Source organism: Nestor notabilis, unplaced genomic scaffold, assembly GCF_000696875.1.
Source record: "Nestor notabilis isolate BGI_N333 unplaced genomic scaffold, ASM69687v1 scaffold6316, whole genome shotgun sequence".
Taxonomy (NCBI): Eukaryota; Metazoa; Chordata; class Aves; order Psittaciformes; family Psittacidae; genus Nestor; species Nestor notabilis.
Window position 1 is genome coordinate 1,783 of NW_009932268.1, and position 23,639 is coordinate 25,421.

The following is a 23,639-nucleotide window of genomic DNA, read 5'->3' on the forward strand; positions in this document are numbered from 1 at the left end:
ATGCAGGAAGGATTTTACTCAAGTTTAAGTGGCTTTTATTAAGCTTCTCATTTGCCTAATGAGACTGAGTGGAGGGGTAAATGAAAGAGGAGGAGGAGGACAGCCTTGCAGCTTTCTCTCTGTTTAGGGACTGGTAATTCTGCACTTTAGGGTTTTCACCTGAATGTCATAGCACTCCAGTTCAGAGCCTGAAATCAGGTGGGGCACTGAAATCTAGTTTTGGACCTTTCTCCTAACACAGGAGAAGGTTTTCTTTGGGTCTCAGGAAAAGAAACAATGCCCTCTAATAGATGCCAAAGATTAAATCTAAAAAGAAAGGAAAATTTCAGTGCACAATTAAATGAAATACCACAGCAGGATTCTCCCACAGCCACCCAGCTAACTACTGATGAGTGTTTCTCAATCCTAGTTTGCAGCAGAGCGGCAATCTTAGAGCAGAGCAATCACTCCAGTCTCATTTAACTAATAAAGGCAGTGTTTTTCTTCTCTACTTTTCCCCATCCCACAGGGACACTGTAGAGGCCCCTGTTTCATGTTACCCTGACAGTGGTTAGGACAGCCACGTTCCCAGCCAGCACACACGCACCAAGCGTGCAGCACTCAGAAGAAACTGTGGATGTTCTACATAATGTAAACCTCCTGCTATATTTATAGGGAAGGCTGGAAGCAGATAAACCCTGGAAAGAACCCTGATTGATAAAATCACTTCTGTGGCTTAACACAGGAAGCAAAGGAGAGCATTGTATCTACTGAAATTCAACAGCAGGTAGGCACAACATACCCGTGACAGTATCACTGCATCCGTAGGTGTTGTGATGCCTGAGACTATAAAAACATGTGTAGACAGGCACTGCACTGCAGTTTCTAGACAGAAAAGTGTTTAATCTTGGATCCAGTTTCATCATTAACCTGGATTTCCAGGCTTAGAAAAGATACCTTCCCTTCAGCTTGTCATGAACAATAGTGACATTCATGACATGTATCCTAAGACTACAAATAAATTGGTTGTCTTCACTGCTCCCTGTGGTAACTGAGATCTCTTGATCTTATTTCGCTGATGACAAACTCTGCAGATTTTGTTTGATCTTCCTTTCTGTTAATAAATGCAGGAGTTAAGAAAGGCTATGTGGGCTTTTGGTACTCATATTAACCAGTCATTAGTAGCACAAATGTAGTAAATAAAAACAGATGATACAAAAGCAAGACAATCTTTTTTGTTAGAAACACCAGTTCCAGTCATCACATCCAAAACCTGGATATGTTCTGGAAAAAAACATCAGTGTTAGTTCTCCATTCGTCACTTCAATGACTGGAAATTCCAGACTGGGCTGGTTCTGCTTCTTAGTTAAAAGAAGGGGTTTTTGTTGAACCTTGTGGACAACCACATGCTCAACCTGGTATTTATAAATCCAGCTGGGCTCCTGCCAGGAACAAGCAAAGAGCCTGTGCTGCTGAATGCAGTTTGTGTACTCAGTGCTGCACCGGTGCTGGATGCCACCTCAGGGGTCACATCCAGATGTGGCAGTGACCGAGGAGGCAGCAGCCACACGCTTTCTGGACTAAAAGAAAATTGCATTGGATCATAGTTTTGAGGTGTGAGCTCCTATTTGTTAACATGCAGAGAGATGTTGATACAAAGCTTTGGAGATGTACAGGCTGAACTTCAGAGAGAGCTATCATCCCCATCTGCTGGCTTCAGCTGGCTTTCCAGGTTTACAAGATAATTTGGCCTGGAGATTGCTCCTCATTAAGACCTGAGGAAGGACCTGTTTTCACTGAACTCCAAAGCTACTCCTATGTGAATGCAGGCATGGATGTGGAAACCTCAAAGAAAAATACCTGAAAAGCCTCTCTCAACCAGTGAGTGTTTCAGCCCATTTTTACCAAAGAGGACAAGAGGCTCACTCACAAGAGTGACTTTGTGCCTAGACCCTCTGAGAGAAGGGAGCTGAGGGGCTGCACTGCAGATTGGAAAGTCCTTGTGAGAGAGAAACTGTGTTTTTGTGGAGGAAGAGGCAAACAATATGGGCTTGTAGGAAAACCAAAATGAAGTGCCCTGGTAAGCGTAGGCTTTGTTAGGATGCATGGTGAACACCACCCAGAAAGGATTCAGGTCTTACAGGTCTAAAACTTTTTGCCATTCCAACCTTTCCATTCAAAACCTTTGGCTCCAATGGCACTGTTTTACTCTCCTCCCTGAGAAACTGCAGAAACACTTTTATATGAAGACATTGTTATGCTGCCCTCTCACAGCAGAATTCCTGTGCAATAAGATAATACATCCAGGAGGATACTGGGTGAACTCAGTCATGTTTCATGTTATTATAGTGAATATTAAAGAGATTCAATCATGTTTTACCCCTTACCGCAAAGTGTTACAAAAATTTCTGCTGTATATATATATATATTTCATTGCAGAAACTGTAGGGCTGTATAAAAAAGCTGCTTCTGTCTTACTGAAACGTATTAGCTGCAATTGCACCTCCGGGTCTCATACCTCCTATATTTAATACTCTCTTTTGGTTCAAGAAGCAGCTATTATCACTGTCTTCTTAAGTCAAAGCTTAAAGGTGAACTGAAAAGCTTTTAAAATAAATCAGTAAATCTATTCTCGAACCTCAAGTTGTTAAGGGCAAGATTTGGATACCTTTGCTCATATTGAAAAGTACCTTTCTTTTCATTTTCTGTTGGTTCCAGCTACATTGGTGTTATTCTTCAGGACGTGTTGTCTTATTTCATGGGAGTTACTAAGTGACAGAGCAACATATAAAGATTTGAGTTGAAGTTCTTACTATGGCTTCTTTATCGGAAGAAAACAAAGTATCTATTCAACTTAAGCATACATGCCTGAGCCTGGGTTTAGAGGAATTCAGGATGCTGGTATCTTAGGAGGCTTCTCTCATTTGAAAGGAAAAGAGAAAAAGAGAGAAAATCTACCCCCTTAAGTACTTTTTCTCTTGGAAACAACAGCCCACAGACATCCTCCTTGCACACTTGCTTGCTGACACTCCACATTCAATCAGCAAGAGCTGAAGACAGGCCAAAACCCAAGAGCAGCACCAGTAGCTAAAGAAAATCCTGTCTTCACAAGGCTTGAACCAGAGCTGACCCAAGCCAACCCAGAAGCTTCCCTTTAAGTTATCTGAGCTCTGGATAAGATTACTTGATGGAACTTTTTCTGCAGCTACTTTACCAAAAGCAATGAAAATCTAATTGGTTTTATTGTAAACTGTTCTGGGACCACCATTTCCCTTTCAGCTAATGGGGAATAAGATGTTACAAAAAAGAGGTAAATAAATGAGGTCACTTATTCACAATCCATGATACTGCTGGATTTTTGGTCCTGGACTTCCTAGTGTCTTGCTGTAGCCTAAGAGATGGCACTTGACCCTCCAGCTCATTTCTTTGAGACTGGGGAGGGCCATACAGGGCAGGTACTGGCTGTGCCCTGTGGGAAAAAAGTAAATTCCATCCCTCAACATGCAAAAAACCCCATGCATGACATGAACACACAGAGAGATGGATCAGAGGATTCTGCCCTGGGTCATTGAGATTAGTAAGATGAACTATAGGAGCTTTAAAACAGGAGCCATTTCTTCAAAAGGGGAAAAAACTGCACCCAGAAGCCAGCAGCGGGGAAACAACAATGTGTTCCTTTTAATTCATACATGAGAAGCACATACTGGTCCACAGGAACAGCTGTGTGCATTTTAATGGAATATTAACCCACAGGAGGATAAAAGGACTCGTCCTTTCTCATTTTACTGTTTCCCTTGCTGAGAGACTTGAAGGAAGGGACAAACATACCTTGTGACAAACACACCATGTAACACCAGTCCTGTCCCTCAAAGGAGGATGAAAATACATATCCCTCTACTTCAGCAAATGCAATGCAGCAGTAATTTTGCAAGCTGCTGACATGTTAATAACAGCTATAGAAGAGTAACTGGTTGTGTGGGACTATGGCAGAAACGGTAATTTCTCATTCAACACTGCATTTTCTTCCATTAACACCATTTGAATGGCAGGAAAAGTGCCTTCAGGAGCCCTGCTGCCATATCCTTCACAGAGAGGCCTCAGACCCCGTTGTGTCAGACAGCACTCATGTCAACTGCAGCACTGTATGGCATAGAAATCCACTTTACGTGTTAAAAATCCCACTTCCCAAGAGAGAGGAAAGGATGGGAGAGAAGGACATGAAATGTTTGCACGTACCTAGCAAACGGAGAAGCAGGAAAAGCACTCCCAAAGCGTAAGACTTGAGTTCAGGGCTCACAGTTCTGTAGGCAAAAGGGAGGGAGAGAGTGAAATTGATTCTTGTTGTTCTGCTTTGATTAACACACCCCATGGCCATTCTGAGCTGTCAGCCAGGATGCCACCACCACCTCTTCAAAAAGTCATTAAAGGGGTTTTTCTTCTCCCTTCGCCTGAACTGCCTACAGCCCCAAAAGTAATTGCATCAGTGATAGGTTCGGGAATTTAGCTAAGTCATTAATAACAACAGCTAATCTTGTCGTCAGTTGGGGAAAAATTAAATTCCCATCCCAGTAAATCACCATTTACAAGCTCCGCATCATGCTGTCTAGGCCCCAGATGTTGAGAACTGGAGGGAGAGGATACTTCTTGTTCTGAACCTTTTCAGACTACTGGGAACAAGAGAAGAAAAGGAGGATAATGGACCAAAAGGTTCAGTCAGCTTGTTAAACCAAACCTCCCAATGAGGACATGCTCAAGAAGACTAGTTCTCATGGGTGTGAGTTTAGCATGCAAGTATTTTTTATTCTGGGAAGACAACGGTTCTGCTGCCTTTTGCTACAAACACAACCCACTGTCACACGAGTGTTACCCTTCAAAGGTGCTTTAAAAAATAATTCATGGCTTTCTAACTTGCTTAGCTCCAGGATGCTACTGGCTAAAGTCATCCTCTTGGGGTAGGCTCAGCAAAGCCTTTGGAATTTCAGAAATCATTAATTTGTTCCTAAGTCTTATAATAGCATTTTATTTCCCACAGCACATAAAGGCTGGGAAAGCAGGACAGTGATCCCCACATGAATAGATTCATCACACAGGAGATCTTTAAAGGCCTGAGCTGCCTCTTCCATTAGCTCTTTACAGAGGTCCACAGGCAGCACGGCTAGTGGCATCCATGGTGGCAATGGTGGTCCTCTGTATGAATACAGATAATAGCAATAAACCAGCCAGAAACAGCATATGATTTTAGGAGAAGACCATTCTTATCACCTGCCTTCATCTCACACATTACACAAGCCACGTAACATCATACCATGACTCCTGCATGAAGCCTGTGAGCTCTGGGTGAAATTTCAGCACAGTTTTCATGCAGAACCCCAGGCTCAATAGAAAGCCTTTGTGCCAGGGAGTATCTACCCTTGGAAAAATGTTCCAGTGGTTAATGGCTTGGCTCAAATAGGATTCTACAGTTGGGTGGGAAATGAAAGAAACAGAGAGCATTCAAGTTTATTTTATGGAAAGAAATAGATTATCACGTGAAATATTCATAGTGGGTTTTAATCAGTGGTGGTGTCCTTTCATCCTCTTCTTTGTGCTTAAGACCAAAGTCAATCCCCATACCTTAAGGCAGAGTAAAAGTTACCACCTGTAGACACCTCCTTTCCTCACTGACTACAGCAGTGAACAAATGACTTGCTGAAACATCTAATTTGTAGACACTGAAATTCATTTTTAAAGTAACCATAGGAACTACTGATGCCACTTGTCACTGCCACTGGGGACATGCTCATATGCCAGAGCTTTCTTTTACCAATCGAAGACAGCAGTTGCAAGAGAGCATGAGATTGTATATGGTGAAGAGCTCTTCCCTGTATGTTTTTGTAGCTCTCAGAGATTCTGAAGGGAATGCAGCAATTTGGATGTGTGAATTGTTTATCTCCTACAGCTGTGAGCTGAACCTTTTTTAATATTCCCTCTGCTTTTCTTATTCCCTTATATTCTTCTTCCTGGCTGGTGACTGGCTTATCTCATTTGAAGCTGACACGAAGATGTCTCCATGCAGGATCCTACAGGTGCTGGCAGCTCCCTTGAACAAAGAACTCTTCAAACTTCAAATTACTTTTGCCACAATATTTATCATGAGAAATTTGATTTCCCTTTAGCTACTGTAGATGCAAAGAGAGAAACGAACTAGAAGGTGGAATATCTCATTTTGTATCCTGCAGGGAGACATGCCCTCACAGAGCTGTTCTGTCCAAGATCCACTCAAGAGTGTGTTTCTAATACAGACCTTATTGATTTAATTTTATTGGAATTTTCCAGGCAGCAGAATGGATCTGCTATTTATGCCTCTGGTTATTATTCTCAGTAAGTGACAGTCTGGACAGATAAGTAATGCTGGATAAACGCAGGCTTAGATATATATGTATATCATTAGGTGAAGTGTGCCATGTGTCTGGAAATACCACAAGGTCAGTTATTTGAGTAAGCTACTTTTGCCTACCTATTCATATTGGATCAACTCAGAGATGTCCTTCAGACTATCACGAGTTCCTTCTGTTCTTGGACTTGGTCCAGGGTGAGAGAAGTTAAACTCTAGCCAGGGAGGGTATTGACCAAAGCTAGACTTTGCCGCAGCCTTTCATTTGTCCAAGGTTTCTATGACCTCCAGACCATCTCTAAAGGTATCTCATCAAGGCATTACGTGTTGAGCACATAAGGCTGAATTCTGCCACTTTCCTGATGCAGCTGTGATGTCCTTACTACCTGGACTGAAAACTGCACATCCGTATTTCCCTTCCCATGCGAATCCCAGCCTTGGTAAGAACAAGCCTGCCACCTTTCTGTGCAGCATCTCTGCAGGGATCTTCTCTTTGCAAGCCCAGTCCCTCCTCACTCCCATTTTACCAGGGCTGTACTGAGCAATTCCCATATTCTCTCTAGCAGGTCAGCACTGTAGCCCAGTAGGGCCATGCCATGGACAAACCAGGTGCCATCAAGTGGAAGAGTGGCTTAGAGAGAAAATGATTTAATTAACACTTGAAACAATGAGGCTGAAATTCAGGAGGACTGCTCAGGTGTTCACATCCCCAACTCCTGTCTGCATGTGAAGGCAGTAATGTATGAAAAAGCCTATGCCCATAGCTCCTTCTGAAAATACAGGCAGCCCTTTCAAGGCGTCTTCACCAGGGAATGCTTAAAGGAGGATTTTCTGATGGCTTGAGTGGAGGTTCAGTCCAAAGTCCTGGATCTGGGGACAGTCAGTGCAGCCTGAAAGGCAGAGGCCAGGGGCTGTGCGGGATCCTCAGCTCCCTGCAGCTCCCAGCAGCATCCCAGGGTCCCTCCAGCCCTGCTCCCACCCCAAGAGCAGCCCCACCAAGCTCACGGGTTCCTCCCGGCTGCGGTCCTACCTGATGAGTATGATGACTGATGGTGTCTGCGCCATGGCCCCAATCATGCTGCACACACACATCACACAGAGGAATGTCAGGAAGGCCTCTTCGCAGCCGGGACTGGGGCATTTGCCGGGAACGACGGTGGCATTTTCGGCAGGGACCGAGGTGAGGCACGAACAGCCACTGAGGTTCTGCAGAGGAGCACAGGGGTTCAGGATGAGTGAGAGCCATGGTCCCTATCTCCTGCCCTGCTCTGCTGGCAACAGCAACTCCGAATCCTCTAATGGTCAATTAAGTAACTCTTGAGTGCTTGTTTGAGGGGGGTTTGGAGATAATTTCAGAAGCACATCAGCTCTGATGCATGCTACCAGCAAAGGAAAGCTGTCCCTTGGCTTGTTTCTTTTCTTCTGCTCCTTTCAAGTCTCTCCCATAAATGTCACTGCAACAAAATTATTACCACGTTATACCTCTTTGGAGGAGAATAAAGAAACGATCTGTGTCCCTGCGACAAGGAAGGTCCCCAAATGATGGTTCTAATTACTTTCTTATTTACCTCCATCCTCTTGGCTGTTGCAATTAAACTGAAGTACATTAAAAGCAGGTAAATCTGCAGCCTTGTTCTTGGCTGTGTGTTTGGTGCCTGCTTCCAGCACCCTGAATCCTGGGAAGGAGCAACTCACGATGGGTGGCTGTGGCTCACCAAGAGCTGAACTATCACAGCTTGGTGGGACAGGCACTGCTGGACTCAAGTGCACTATGGGCTAATACATGACATCTGATTCAGAGGGATTTGTGTTGAGCTAAAAGCTGAAGTCAGGCAAGATAAACTTTATCAATCTGTGATCAGAAGGAGGGTGAAATGACTGCATTTTCCTTTGATCTCTCCAGTAAGTGCAGGATGTGAAAAGAAGCTTTGTTTGCCAGGCACAGATTTAGGGAATTCTCTTTTTTTGGTCTTATTTTCCTACTTGCCCTCCTGAATTTCTGAGTGTGGGATGTCAGTGCAATTAAGGCACACAATACTACCAAGAAATCCCTTAATGAATACAGAATTAAAGGATCATAAATGATTCATGGCTTGTCTTCATCAGCCTGCTGGGTTTGCAGGTCGCGTGTTTGTAAGAGGAGTCACGCCATATAACAAAACATATTGAAAACCAGCTAAATCTCCTCCTCTTCCTCTCTACGACGTTCAAACAGAAATTCATTTGCTTTTCTGCTGGGATCCCTTTAGGACCATACAAAAGCATACTTTCTGGTTCACTGCCTCCAAAGATAAGGATCCATGGGGATACCACTCCAGCCTTTCTGACACCAATCCCTTTCTTCTGCATAGAAGTCAAATGATTTTCTTCCAAGTAAGTGCATAGAGGGCAAGAGAGACCGCAGTGCAGAACTGCAGGAGAGCTGGAGTAGACATGCAGGTGCCTTTCTGGCTGGCAAGCAACAGTTAACATAACAAATTCCTGTGCTGTGATTTAGAAGCTGCCACCTGAAGGCTCTGAGATAGTGACAATTAGCACCACTGCAGTGGTGTCTGAACACAGACAACAGGAATGTGTAGTTCCTGGCTGTTACTGCAGTGCATTGCTAGCAACCAGCCTGGACATAACACTGTGGATTAAAAGCCATCTAAGTCCAAAAAAGTACACACCTGCACTGAAAGATCCTGGGACAAAATTCCCATCATTGCAAACATGCATAACTGGCTGCTTATTTCCTCTCATCAGTGAAGGTACATGTTTCTGGCAGTGGTGGGGCATATTCTCCTCCCACTGGTGTGATTTTTGACAAACCACGAGGCAGGTCCCCACCTCTACTGCCTGAAAATTTATCCCTAAATCTGCTTTTTCAACCATTCTGCACCAAGGTGCTGGCCCAAAGCAGTGTGAGCAGTTTGTACCAACTACATCTGCTTGCTTAGCGCTGCACTGCATCGTTACCTGGGAGATTTTTGATCTTTTATTACTGACACACTCTACAACTCACAGACATCAAACAAGGAAACATCAAAGATGGAGTTCTACCTTTGTCCTGTGGAGAGGCAACTTCTTGCTACGTGTGCCAAATTGCTATAGATTCTCTTGTGTGCAACCCCACTGCATCCAACTACGCATTATCACAGCCTTCCACTGCCCAGCTGCTTGCACACCCAGATTTATGGTGTGCATCTGAAGATGCAGAGTTTGCACCTTTAATAGCATCCTGAGTTTGGAGTAATTATCCATGCAAATCACCCCTGGTTTTAATTACTTATTCTTTTAAACCCTGGCTCCGACAGGTAAGGTACAGGCCGGTACTTCAGTGCAAAGCTGTGAGATGCCAGCATGGTAATGCCAGGCTGGAATTCATGAGTGTCCAGCCAAAAAGATGAGAGAAGCAATGGCATCAAACAAACAAGATGCACAATCAAATGCTTCGTAACCAAGGGTCACTCCCAGGAATGGCTTAAAAGATAAACTCCTGAGGGTGCCAGAGCTCTGCCTATCAGAACTGATACGCCAAAGGCTTTTTGGGCAGGTAGACCTCTGCAACCAGCTCAGTAAGAGAGAAGAAATGAGAAAGAAAAAACTAACTGAGCTACATACGGCTTTTAGAAATTGTTCACAGAGGAAAAGTGGAGAGAGGTAGTCAGAAATGTCCAATGCAGTAAAGTTAAATAAAGCATTCAGAGAATTTTATGTCCCAGTAAAAAGCAACCCTTGGCTCATCATGAGCATAAAACATTCACAAGACCCTCTAGGCAGATCATTACCTGGATTATGGGTTTAAAACCTGGTTTGGCGGTTTGGCTTTGCCTCAGGGCTATTCAATGGCCAAACTGGTCCATAATTCTTGATAATGCCTTTTCCAGAGGATGCTATGGCTTCACTAATTTGTGTTCAAAATGTTACTGCAAAAAAACCCTACAAAACAAAGCGATGGAAAGAACCCCAAGATGATGATGGAAAGGGAAAATACGAAAGAATAAGTAAGAGACAGGGTGAAGGAGAGTGATGTTTTTGCTCGGAGGTTTGTTCTTGCAGAGCACAAGGTTCAGGCAGCCGCAGACTGAATGGGCAGAGCTGAATCTTCAGTTTTGTTCTCCTTCCAGAGGAGCCAGAGCTTTGCCCTGAACTGCACAGCGAGGAGGTCGCTCCTGCCCTCCAGCCATGGGCCACACCAGCTGTATTCTTGCTAAGGGCTTGGTGAACTGGCAAGACACTATTTCATGTGCCCTGTATAACATGACTCCTTGTTAAAAGCATTGTGTTGTGGCCCCAGGAGTTGACTTGTCTCTTGTTGGGAGGAGGAGGAAAAGGGCAGGAGGTAACTAACACCTTTGCATGTGTCACACACTCATGGGGTCTCTTGTGGGGTTGCTGAAAGCACTTGGAAACTGTGGTATTTCGAATTTCAGCCTATGTGTCTGAGGCTGGAGTGGGAACTGAGGAGAGAAGAGTTTAAGCAGAATGAGCTCCAGGGCACCTGGGCTGTGAGGCTGCACTTGCTAGAGCAAGCTTGCACCTCTGCTCATCGGCACTCACGGGAGGTTTGTCTCTTTAGGGTAAGAAGGGAGGTTTGATGTCTCCTCAAAAAGGAAGGATGAAGCCGTGCAGGTGAGCACTGATTTCCCTGCCACCACAAATGGTCACTGAGACCAGACTGACCTCCCACAGGCTCCAGACAAGCAGTGTGGCAGCAGTCACCATGCTTGGCATGGCCCTGGACAGGGAGCAAGGATCGCAGGAACACCACAGCAGCAGGCACTCGTTTTCAGTGTAACCTGAAGTCATTAGTATTTCAGCAGCAAAATTTGGAAAAGCAGGCTTTTAAGATATTGTTAAAAATTCCTCACATCTTTACACAGAGATGATTTGGTCTTTAAGAGTTTTATAAAGGAAATAAGCTCCTAAATATGGAGAACTGAAAAATGCAGAATGTCTTTGGATGGAATCTCTGCTCCCTTAACACGTGCTCTTGCTGCTGCCTCAGAGCAAAGCAGGAAAAGAGAGAAAAGCAAGAGGAGTGGAAGGAAAGCTTAAACAAGGGTGAATAAAACCAGGATCTGGTCACATGTTGGTTCCACAGCCCGGGCTAGCGAGCTCTTGCAAAGGATCTGAGTTCTACCAGTGGACAACTCTTCAGCTCTCCTACCATGTTCCTTGCTTCTTTGGTGAGGAGAAAGACCAGAGGAGAAGGAGGATGGGAAATGCCATCCTGCTCCATGGGAGTCAGCAGGCATTTATGCAACAGAGCAAACAATGACAGCAGCTCAGGCCCATCTATGCATGAGGTTAGCTTTTGGGGGTGTAACCACTGCTAGCTGTAAATGAGCTGCTCTACCAGATGCTCACTAACCTCACTTACTCGCACTCACAGAGTTGTTCCTACAGGCGAGAGGTCCCAAGGAAAGCTCACTCACCGTGCTGCTGCAGCCAGCAAAGCAGGCAGATAAGTATGTGACCCCATCTGCCCCACACACAGGAGTGAAGGAATCAGTTTGGCATTCACAGTTGTTATTGCAGGGAGAATACGGGTCCAGAGATGAGGTTGGAGTTGAGCTGGAAGAGAAACAGAAAGGGAAATTAAAGGGCAGTGAGATGGTATCAATCATTGCCACACAAAGATGGCTTTGAAGGGGGGTAGCCAAGGCAAACAAATTACAAAAAGCAGTGTGCAGGCTATCTGGGTCTCAGCTTTAAGAAATCCAGGCTATAGCCTCTCCTTGGGGACAGAAATGCCACGGCCACTATTCTTCTGCAGCAGGAAATCTAATGTGAGGCTTGAGCTGCCTTGTTACCCCAATGAGCAGCCCCAAGGAAACCCAAAGAGATACTGTGGAGACAGCTCTCTCTTTCTAGAACAGTAAGGAGCTGAGAGCCTGAAGTTGTCATCTTCTAAAAAGTCACTGCTGCATACTAAGGAGCACCAGAAAAGAAAACATAGAATAACTCTTTCCAAGTCCTGTGAATGCTACAGGGCACCCTGTGCCTCCTCATTTCTCCCAGTAAAAAAAGCCTGGAGCAACACATACTCCCTCCTCACCATATCTGAATTTCCAGGCATCTAAAACCTGGTTCTGCAAATTCCCCTCAGGCACTTAAATAAATGTACAAAGCAGTGCATGTCCCTCACTGCCAGGAGAAACCAGATGGTGCAGCGCACTCAGTGCTACGTAGCTGGCCATGGGTGCAGAATCAGGTCTGGCACCTTTTGATTCAGTTTGACCGATTTTAGTAAAACTCCATTGTGAGCTGCAGGTACTCAGCTCTTACAGTGATAAGTGGCATGAAAACATCCCAGACTAAGAGCCCTATATGACATTGCCTTCTATATGCTTGATCTTCCTGGTTGTCTAAGGGCCAGCACTGCCTGAAGGCTGCCTGTCGAGGAGAGTAACAAAGCATTTATATTGGTAGGGCTGTGTGAGACCCTGAAGTTCTCTGAGGACTCACTTGTTTCCATAGGGAACAGTAACCCCTGCCACAGGTCCTGTGTCGCATCCCAGGAACAGGAAAGACACGTAGCAAGCTGTGGACACCAGGTTCACTAGCATGGCCATCCTGATGGCTCCCAGAGCGGACAGGCTGAGCTTCTTCACCAAGAGGCCGCCCAGGAATATGCCCAGACAGGCGCATGGGATTGCTGTCATCCCTGCAAGAAGAAAGATCAGTCAGCAAGAAGCGTGAGCAAGGCTCAGTGAACCACACCATTACAGCTTTTTACTTTCTAGCAGAAAGTTCTGTGCTCTAGAAGTGGGGAAACCTTGTCATGACCAACTGCTGGAATAGCACCAACCTGGGGTTGCCCAAAAACAGAGGAATGGATGCAAATGGCTATGCTGCCTTGCACAGAGAAACTGGGATCTTCTTCCTGTTCATAATCATATTGGAGTGAGATGCTCACATTGCTGAGAATGGCCCACCCTAACCTAAGCAGCATCACCTCCGATGTTTCCTGCAACAGTTAGTAGACAAATAAAGTCAAGAATTTTCCAAGGTGTCTAGAGGCTTTGGATGAGCCCTGCTGGGTACACTTCACAGCAGTCTGATCTTCAGAGATCAGGCAATAGTTGCATTTGAAACGTGAATTCTCCCTTAAAGAATCTTCTTAAAGTAAGAGATGCAAAATTGCTGCCAGAAGTGACTCACTTTCCAGGCACAGAAAGGCATTATCACACTAAGCTTGTTTGGGTTCATTTCTATCCCTTTGCTGCCAGGCCTTACCTACCTGGGCTAAGCTTAAAAGTGCATCCAAACCCTGGCATTTCTAGAGTCCCACAAATGCCATGTGGGAAATCTAGTAGTAATTTTGTTTAAATTAAACAAATTGTGAGGACTATGGATGTATCAAAGTCTTCCTCCTCACTCCTAGGTCAGAAGCAGGATGTGCTCTGGCTCACAGGTGACCCCCTTTTTGCTGACCATCCAGCTGTACCCATGGCTAGGGCATCTTCCACCACACAGGGTGGTGGCTTTCCTTCTCCCAGTGGGTCAATGGTGAAACTGCTTTCTTTTGCCAAGCCTTTAATTTTCAAAAAAGATGGAAGATGGAACATCTTTGAGAACTCTGGCCTTCTATCAAATCCTATTAAAATTCACCAGCAAGTCCTTGTGTCACTGGCGGAGGCAAGACTGACCGCAGGGGATTGTTTCTTTTGGAAAACCAGGCCAAAACCAGAAGACATCAGAGTGCAGTGGGAATTGGGAATGAGCAGCAGGAGAAAATGAGTGAAGATCCTGCTTCAGTAAGTCACTTTTAGGGCAGCCTAAGCAGTGAGACTGGTTGCAGTTACCAGCCATGCTGAACGCTTTTAAATGCCTTTGGACACTGGAGATCCTGTGGTCCCCGTGGTAACTCACCCAGGAGCTGGTTGGCAGATGAGGTGGTGAGGTTGAACTGCTGCTCCAGGTACTTTCCCAGGAAGGCGGCGAAGCCAGCCACCACCGCGATCTCCATGCAGGCTGCCAGGATGATACAGGTGAAGACGGGATTGGAGAGCAAGTGCTTAGTTACTTTGGGGATCACTGGAAGAGAGGAAAAAGGGAGAGGTGTGTTGGTGCGGGCTCTGCTGCAGGTGCTGGAGGTGCCTTGCTGCTCTCCTGCAGAACAAACCCATTTCAAATCAGGAGCAATTTTCTCTTCTACACAGACAAGCTGGTTGGAATGTGGCAACACCACAACAGAGTGAACCACCAGAACAGTGCCATCTAAAGAGTCAGAAGGGTCCAAAATTACCTGTCATATGCCTGCATCTTACAGATGACACTGAAACTTTGAAGGATGACTGATTTCCAATATTGCTTTTGTTTCTCTCATAGCGAAGTCAAAGCCTCGTATTCTTTCTCCTTCTCCTTCCCCAACTGGCTCCTCATGAACAACACTGAACCAGCCAACGGGTGTCATGAGTACTGTAGTCAGCACTGCACAAACTTTCAGACACAAACTAACCCAGCTTACACTTGGGCCTTTCCTTCTCCTGCCGTCCAAATTTATTTCATTTTCTTCTTACCACACAATACTGACTCATCTGCTGACGGACACCTTCTTGTAGCACACGGGGGTGAAACCTGAAAGTCTTCTGCTTAGCCTGGGGCCATCCATGGGCGTAAGGGACCTCATGCCTGGGACAGGCATGTTAGCCTGTGTGTTCCCGTAACCCAGAGCTTCACCAGCCAAGCAGCGCCTTTCATGCAGACCCTACCAGCCTTGGTGGCTCCAAGGGCAGAAGAGGACACACTGAGCTCTTCACTAAGATGCACATGCACTTGCTTTAGTTTCATGACCCATTGGCTCCTCCCTCCCATTATCATTAGTGTCCAGAGTCCTCTTCTCCAAGCCTGTCTCTATTTCCGATAAGCAAACATGAGTTACCTTACAAAAGGAAATCTGGCTAATGAATCAGATAGCACATTTTCTACTTCAGCGAACATTTTAATTATTGCTGAGATAACACAGCTTGAAGAGGAGAGCATCCCACTACAGAAGAGAGCCTTGCTTTGTCTCAATACCTGATGACTAATTTCGCCCTGAATTAAATGCGAAAATCATTAAGTTTGAAAATTACCTTGCTGAAGTGTAGTGAAGCCTCAATGGACCCCTATTTGCATTCTGAAATCCATCCCCCACATCCCCTGTGGTGTACCAAGGTCTGGCAGATGACAAATTTCTCTGGTTTTGGCTCCTGTTTTCCCTTAAGGCTTTTTTTTTGGTGCAAAATCCAATTGCACTGGCCTCAGCAAATGAACACACAGCTCTTTGTCAAGGCTCTGCTTGGGTCCCCTTGGTTCTTTCTTGGGGAGAGGAGCGGAAAAAGGGTTATAATTAGGTTTGATCTAATCTTTTGGGAAGGGGCCACTCTACAGTTTCTGGTCTCTTTATATCACAAATGTATTTTCCTGCTGTATAAAATCCTTGCTTCCTGAGGATTTGCTGAACATAATGAAGGTGCAGGAGGCACAGAATTTTTTAGTAGAACTGGGGGAAAAAAAAAGGAAAAGAAAAGAAAATACTGGGAGGGAGGAATGGAGGTGGGGGAATTCAGATGTGGATGATCTCAGAAGCCACCTGCTGCCTCCTTCAGTTCTTCGGTGGCCACCTACAGCATTTCCCCTCCTTGCCAGGAAAAGGAGGGAAAATACAAAGGTGGACTTGGCAGCGCTGAGCTTGAAAAGCCGTATTTAAGGTATTAATGCCTGTTGTGCCTCCGGAGTACAGTTTGTGCAAGATTAATGGATTCCTCGAGATGTAGCTTTGTGCCAATTCAAATGCAAAGACACAAAGGTCTACCTCTAACTTTATCCACCACATAATAACAATGACAGCCTGTCTTTTGCAGGAGGGAGTTAAAGATCATAGACATTTATTTCTGAAGCTGGCAATGCTGGTACCCACCATCATGCATTACCCAGGTCAAAATCCATCCTTTGTCCTTGGGGATAGACAGCAAACATTTTGGAGAGCTATTGCACCATCTCAGACAAGAGAGGAGCCCCTCACGACTGCCTTACCTGGCAGTGCTGGGCATGAGTCCCATCACTTCATCATTGCTTCTCCTCTGTGTGTATCTGGGTGTGAGTTTTCTGGGACAGATCCTGTCCTCCACTGGATGTCTGACCACCATCTACTGCAATAGGGCTCTGTCCCAGCTAGTAAAACATAAAACCCAGTGCAAAGAGTGCAGAGCAACGTAGGCAATGCTTGGCACACTCCACCATCTCCTCAGCCAGGGCCAGCTTGATCCCTTTCATTTTCTAAGGGGAATGACAGGAGGCTCCCCATAGAAATGAGTATCCTTTCATCTTGCTACTACCACTCGTTTAGATGAATCATTTGACACCTGCTGTTGCCTTATCTGTCTCAGCTCTTGGGGTAAAATACCTCTGGGAACAAGATTAAAAGTCATCAGTGAAGTTTAAAAATCTCTCAATAGACTAGAGTGACGTGCTTTCAGCTGCCTGGCATATGGTGTTGGGTATGGAGGGGGAATGGAAAATGGCTAATGGGGGACAGTAAAGCCCTCGGGAACACACAGTTAAGCGTGGTATTCTTCACTGGAGCCCATCCCAACAGAAGTCATCATAAATGTTACCCTGCACCTAATTGGCCCAAAGGTTAGCAGAACACTTCGTAGTAGCACTTTTGAGATACAAATCTGAGGTCGAAGCCCATTTGTTGAATAGGAAAAGGGAAAGGTCTTTTGGATTCAAGAGTCTCAGAAATCTACTTGGAGAACCCATAAGCTGTATCAGACATGTATGGAAAGACTCACCCTCCCACGCTCAGAAGGACCAGCTCACTTAACATCCTTATCCCAGTGCATCCAATACGCTACAGAAACGACAGCAGAAAAGCGATTCTCATTGCCATGGCAAGATACACTGAGAAGAATGAGAAACCTCAGCCTCTTTTCACTGCTAAAGTACTTAAACCCAACTCTTCAGACCATTTATATGCAGTACTGCTCACAGGATCATCCATAGGCTGGAGGGCATCCAGGAAGATGTCACAAAGCTGTCCAACACCCCTCAACTTCCCATCTTTTAATATCCCAACCAACACCCATGCCAAGGCATCAAGCATCCTTCTATTTCCTGCTGTGGGGCCAGCTATGGGTGACAGGCCATGGGCTTGACAAGCAAACACACTTATGCAAACCAAGTAGCTTTGATTTGTCACTAAACATCAGGGAGTACTGGGGATAATTGGCAACCTCATTACATGAGGTTTAACTACTCTCCAGAAACAACAAACTATAATCATCATGTTGGTGCTTGAAATGAATTGTTTGGAACATTACAATCACCAAGGCCCCTTTTTCCTGTTGGAGCACCCTACAGAGACATGTTTTCAATTTGCAGTAAAGATGAAGAACACAGAAAGCAAAGTAATAAATTACAGGGGGTTTACAGCCCAGTCCACCTAGGACAGCATGGTGAGAGAGAGCTGAAATGTGGTGTTGAGCCAAAATACTACTTTCTAATAGCAACGTAAGTAGCAAGCCTCAGATCTGAATAGAAAACAAAAGGCAAAATCTGCACCTGGCTTGAGGAAAAAGGGATGAAGAAAATAGAGCAAGCAGCAAGATGAAAATACCTCCTGGAAAGAGGTAGCTCCTCTTAAAGAGAATGCAGCGTAAAGCAAGGGGTGCTCAAGGTGAGTTTAATATGCCAAAGACCACATGGCCTTGACAAAATTAGTATCACAAAGAGTATGAAAGAAAAGGATGACATCTATGTCAAAGACGCTTCTTGACAGATACAAGCTTGAAGCAACAGTAATGTCCTCATGTACGGAAAGGAGGTCCTTCTAGCCTACTATCTTGCCACCAGCAACTACCTTTGCTTGACTTCAGAGGGGGCCATAAATCTCCCACATCAGGGAGGTCATGGCAAGGCACAGTATCTATTTGGAGACAGACACGCTCTGCCTGACATCAGCTGCTACTCAGCTTCTGCCCTGAAGTGTGCAGGCTGAAGACCTTTCTAAATTAATCAAAGCTTCCGATAAGAAGGATGCTGGCTTTGAAATGACCAAGAAGAACCTGCCAACAAAGCCTGCACCTTTGTGAAATCCAAGCCAAAGGTAACGTAGAGACTTTTGGGATCTGATGCGGGGCCTCTTATGATCACCTGCCATCCCCTTCCCTAAGATTTGAAGTTCTCATCAAGCCTTTTAGATGATGATAGGGAGTCAAGACCCAAAATCAAAAAGGCATTAAGGTCTTGGTACCCCCTTCTAGATCTCAGTCAAAGACTCACCGCTCTGGTCATGAATGAAGGTACAGAGGAAGCCCTCTCCAAAATGTTGTCACTATCACTCATTAGCCATGAGTTTGAAAGTATGTATGTTAGCCATTAATCCTGCTCAATCCTACGAACTTCCACCAAGAACTACAGGCTCTCCATGGCCCAGGACCCCCCTGCACAGCTGGGAGCTTTGTGCTACATGTCTGCTCAAAGAGAGCACTTCTGGGGAGAGAAATCCAGGATTCAGAGCAGCTCCCTCTCTAGGTATTCAGCAGATTGGTACCCAGAGCAGGAAGGAACCGAACAGAAGATAGGACAGCTGTCAGCTGTGCATCCCAGCTCTCTTATACTCTTGGAAATGAAGCTGGACAGAAACCAAAATGTTTCCAAATCTAGGGAACCTGCAGTTTTGAAATTCATTTAATTCCACAGTGAGTTTTCTTTTAATTCCTTGTGAATGAGCTTCTCTCTCTGAACCTGAAGGATTCCATATCAATTTGAATCCTTTTAGGTTTTTAATCTCTCTCGCTAGACAGGCAGGCAGAATGTAATGAATTCCTGGTTTAAATCATTGCACAACAAAATGCGTTTAGAGCAGAGTGTTCCAAGGATGATAAAGAAAAAGGCAAGGAAGCATTTTGAAACCAAATTTCAATGGAACTGACCGCTTAATTCAGCAGAAGTAACATTTCTGTATGGAAGAAAAGAAAGATTTTAACAAAACATTTCCAAGCACGTCCTGGAGCAGGTGGTGGGTTAGAGGCAGTGTGTTAACAGCAAGTGAGAGGGCAGAGGCAGGGCAGAGGCAGGACAGGCATGAACAGAGGGCACAGGTGCCCTTACACAGCCGAGCATAGTCTCTTGCCCCAAACAGCAGAGAGGTCCCCAAGGCAGAGCAGAGCTGAGAATGCAGAGCTGTGCCCCCAGGAGAGCAAAGGCTCCTGCAGCCCATGCCTGATGTGCTTTCACAGACCATACAGAGCTGCAGAGCTGGAACAACCCTGCCAGGCTGCCAGCTGAGAGCAAAGAGCAATGGCAGCATTTATCCGACCTCTCCCTGCTATTAATCCTTCACTTCCCTGTGCTCCCAAATGGATTCATGTTGCTTAACTGAAATACTAATCAGGTAAAGTGTTCATATGCCCATCCAGCAATGGTAAGCACTTCTCGGGACAATCCCAAAGCTTTCCTGCCTGTGCAGAGCTGCTGTGGCAGCCACCCGCTGCCTCTGCTGCCTTTAATTGCCTCTTCACCGTGTGCCACTCAAAGACACGGTTTTTATTTCAAGTTTGAAGCTCCTCTTTGGGATGCTTCTTTTCCCTGCATGAAAATACCCCTCAGGAGGAGATGCTGTGGCTTCCCAAAAGCTGGGCCCTCCCTCCTGTTTAGACCTTGAAAGAGATGTAAAAGACTTTGACTCCTCCTGTTTAGACCTTGAAAGAGATGTAAAAGACTTTGACTCTTTGAGTAGGTTGCTTTTATATTAGTCCTAGCTTTTCTGCATGCTAAGGCTAGAGAAAGCCAAGGAATCTCACCCAGCCCTGCCTCTCACTGTCTCTCAGCAGATCCTGTAGTGTCTAGAGCATCCTCCCACATGCCAGCCATGCCATGTCACTAGCTGACAGCATGTCTCCCACTGACACCGCCTGCTCCCTCTCCTGCCATGTCCACTCATTTGCATCAGTCACTGCAAGGCTTGAGAAAAACAACACAACATAAGAAAAAACAACCAAACCCCTTCAACGGCCAAAAAGGAGGCTCAGTTCAGCCTCTGTGGATGCACTGTTGACACAGAGTGTGTCCGCACAATCAGTCCAGGAAAACAACTCGTCCTCCCCACACTGTGCACAGGAGATGGACGATCCACACCTCCATGCAGATGTGGACTTACACCACCCCAGGACCGAGCTGCAGAGACAACACTGGCTAAAAAGGAGTCAAAGGTATGGCCACACAAACCCCAATGAGCATTTCCACCACCAACCCCTTGTACAGATAGATACATTCTCCTCTGTTCATTTTCACAAAAACCTGCAAACCCCAAAGCCCACAATAGGAATGAAGACATATATATATGGAAGGCATGTATATATTTTTAACCTCTGTATATAATTACCAGTTCTTTTTATCCTAGGGAAAAGGGTAAACAGTCTAACTTTCCCCAAAGAACACTTTGTACAATCAACAAACAGTTCAAGGGTACAATGTCCAGCCACAACAGGAAAGCCTATATGTGTATTTCAGCTGCTGGCAAAATAATCATAGAATCCCAGACTGGTTTGGATTGGAAAGAATCTTAAAACTCATCCAGTTCCAACTCCCCTGCCACAGGCAGGTACACCTTCCACTAGACTGGGTTCCTCAATGGGTCAAGACACAACCCATCACCTTAAACACAGCTCGTCAAGAACGAGTGAGCACTTTTGCCTTCCCTTGTAGCACATGTCTGAACATCTCCTCCAGGCAGGCACTTCAGCAAACATGACTCTTGGCCACATTCCAACTGTGACAACAGTGGCAAGGGACTTGAAAGGAGATGTCAGCTACCAACACCCTGTCATCTGTGACAGCCTCAAAGGCATAAGTAAAAAGGTCATTCCCTGTCTTATTTGATGTGATATAAATTGTATTTCAAAGTCCATCTACAAAGAGACTTCTGGAACACCGACTGATCTGAAATGGGGTTACCTGCAATAAGAAGGCTAACGTTGAAGACTGTGGTGCCTCCTGATGTAATCAATACTTTGAAGCATATGGATGTGGCAGTTTAATTTCTCTACTTGAGTGAACAACAGATGCTCTAGGAACCCCTCCTCAGCCTCTCTGTGTGCAAGAAGCTTAGCTTGCCCAGCACCATCTCCGAGCAGAACTGCCCCTCCAGGCAGCACAGACATGCTCTAGTCCTTCATTTTTCTGTTTGAAAATCTACAGAAACTTCCAGTGCCCATTCCAAAAACTCAGGGGCCAGAAGCAGATGCTCCCACCAGCCCATGACAAAAGACACGCAATCATCCAAACAGATGTACCATAGGAAAAACCCATTCCTTCAACTTGAGAAAAACCAGGATGAAAGAATGAAGAAATTAATTCTACTGACAGTTTTTCAAATAATGTATCCCTTGACCTTTCTTTTGAAATTTCTCATCAAGTCAAAATTTCACAGCTTTGACCTTCCCTTAATGAAGTACCACATCAACTGTTCAAGGCATTTTTATATTTAAGAACACATTTTTTTTTCCCCAAAGTCTCTTTTTCCTTCTACCTGCACCTCATATGACTCCCAATTAAGGCAACTGCACAGGGAGTAAGCGATTTTTGTCCTCATTTATCTAAATGCAATAGGCAGTAATGAAACCTCTCTCTGCCACAGTGACAGAGAGTGGGAAGCAACCACCAGTGCCACAGAACCACCCTCTCAGATGAAGGATTTTCCATTGCATCCTACAGAAAGGATATCTGCTCCCATTCTCCCACAAAATGCTTATCATTAGCTAACTTTGATTAGACCCAGGTCCATTTTCATCACTACAGGACACAACATGGGAGTTTCCACAAGCCATGCCACTTTGATGCTATTCTGGGCTGCTATTTACCTCTTCCCCATCCCAGTTTAAGAGCTGCAGTGGTAGCCAGCACTCATTGCTTTGTATGTGGGACTGCACTAAGCTGCAGCTCAGATGCTGGAAGCTTCCAATATATTTTAACTGTCCTTGCTGGCTCGTTCTCCATTTCAGGAGACAGAGGGGAGCAGGACAGTAGAACTGGAGAGAAGTTCACAAGTTGCTCTGGCCACTGTGTTCCCCTTCTTTTTTTTTATCAACTCTACAGGACTATCATGCCTCTCTGGAGCTTTGTAGCTTAGAAAACCCCCAAACCTTTCAAGTGGAACAAAGTCTCCCTTTAAAATGAGGACAATGCCAGAGATAATTAGAAGCTAGGGACTGAGATTTCAGGGTACTAAGCTTTAGGGGGGATTTTTTTGGGGGGCATATGTAGGTAGCTTGAATTGGAGAACAATTATAAATCCAACCTGTTGCTGACTGTCACAGAAAACATGGCAAGAGCCGATGTCTCACCTCGCAGCTGCTGGAAGCAGGTTGTGCTGCTCTCCCCATCCAGCGGGTGCCGCAGGACCCCGTTGCTTGGCTTGGGTCTCTCATACTCCCTCTCGGGAAGCATGGCCTGCTCGCTCTCCCCAGCATGCTCTGGCCGTGGGGGCAAGGACTGTGGGAACCCGAACATGGGCAGGGATGAGAAGAAGAGTAAGGCACCACACAGCAGGAAGCCTCCCCACCATGCTCCGATCCACCGAGGGTCATCCGGGGTTATGTCCAGCTTACCTGCAAGGGCAAACACACACACACATCAGTGGCTTGGCCTCAGGGAGGTGAATATGACAGTGTTAATGATGCCGTAGGCTGAAAGATGGTTGCTGGGGGCTTTGCTGGCTGGCGAGGGGCTGCCAGACACAAGGTGGGGATCCACAGTGCATTGCACACCCATTCCATGTGAGCTACCAGTGCATGACCTCCACATCCACAAAGTCCTTAGGACAAGCAACCTATCACCTTGTCTATCTAGATGGTACATCCAGCTTCTGCAACACCCTGTAATCAAAACTTCTCTTGAGTGCCTGTGGCTCTGCCAGCCCTAGAAAGCTGCCATACACCAGTCAGTGTCCCCTGTGCTGGCACCAATGTTTTGGACATCACTGTCACAGCATGTCAGCGGTGCTGACATATCTACTGGCACAAGGACCTGCATGGAGAAGCAGCAGCACAGACAAGGACATTGCATCTCCGTCTCGGCTCACCCTTTTTTCCCAGGAAGTCAATGCTCTCCCTGCTTTGAATTCAGAGTCTTTTTCAGCAAAGGAGAGATGGGCATTTGGGCTTTGTGGGCACCTGTGACTGTGTGGAGGGTGAAACAGTCCTTTCTTGGAAAAGAAACTCACTCACTGTACCAAGTAAGCTCAGAAAGGTAGAGAAATCATCAGAAAATGAAGAAAAGCAAAGTAAAAGGCAAGAGTAAGCCATCACTC

At 45.5% G+C, this 23,639-nt stretch overlaps 1 protein-coding gene across 1 annotated transcript in view; it reads right to left on the minus strand.

Moving 5' to 3' along the window:
- Positions 1-23,639, minus strand: part of SLCO3A1 (solute carrier organic anion transporter family, member 3A1) — a gene marked incomplete at its 5' end in the record, with an annotated part of 118,127 nt that overhangs the window by 631 nt on the left and 93,857 nt on the right. The window contains 6 exons of the mRNA XM_010016304.1: positions 4,216-4,280; positions 7,383-7,558; positions 11,773-11,911; positions 12,806-13,004; positions 14,213-14,377; positions 22,675-22,938. Of these exons, the coding sequence (XP_010014606.1) occupies positions 4,216-4,280; positions 7,383-7,558; positions 11,773-11,911; positions 12,806-13,004; positions 14,213-14,377; positions 22,675-22,938 (1,008 nt within the window). The remainder of the gene's footprint in view (positions 1-4,215; positions 4,281-7,382; positions 7,559-11,772; positions 11,912-12,805; positions 13,005-14,212; positions 14,378-22,674; positions 22,939-23,639) is intronic.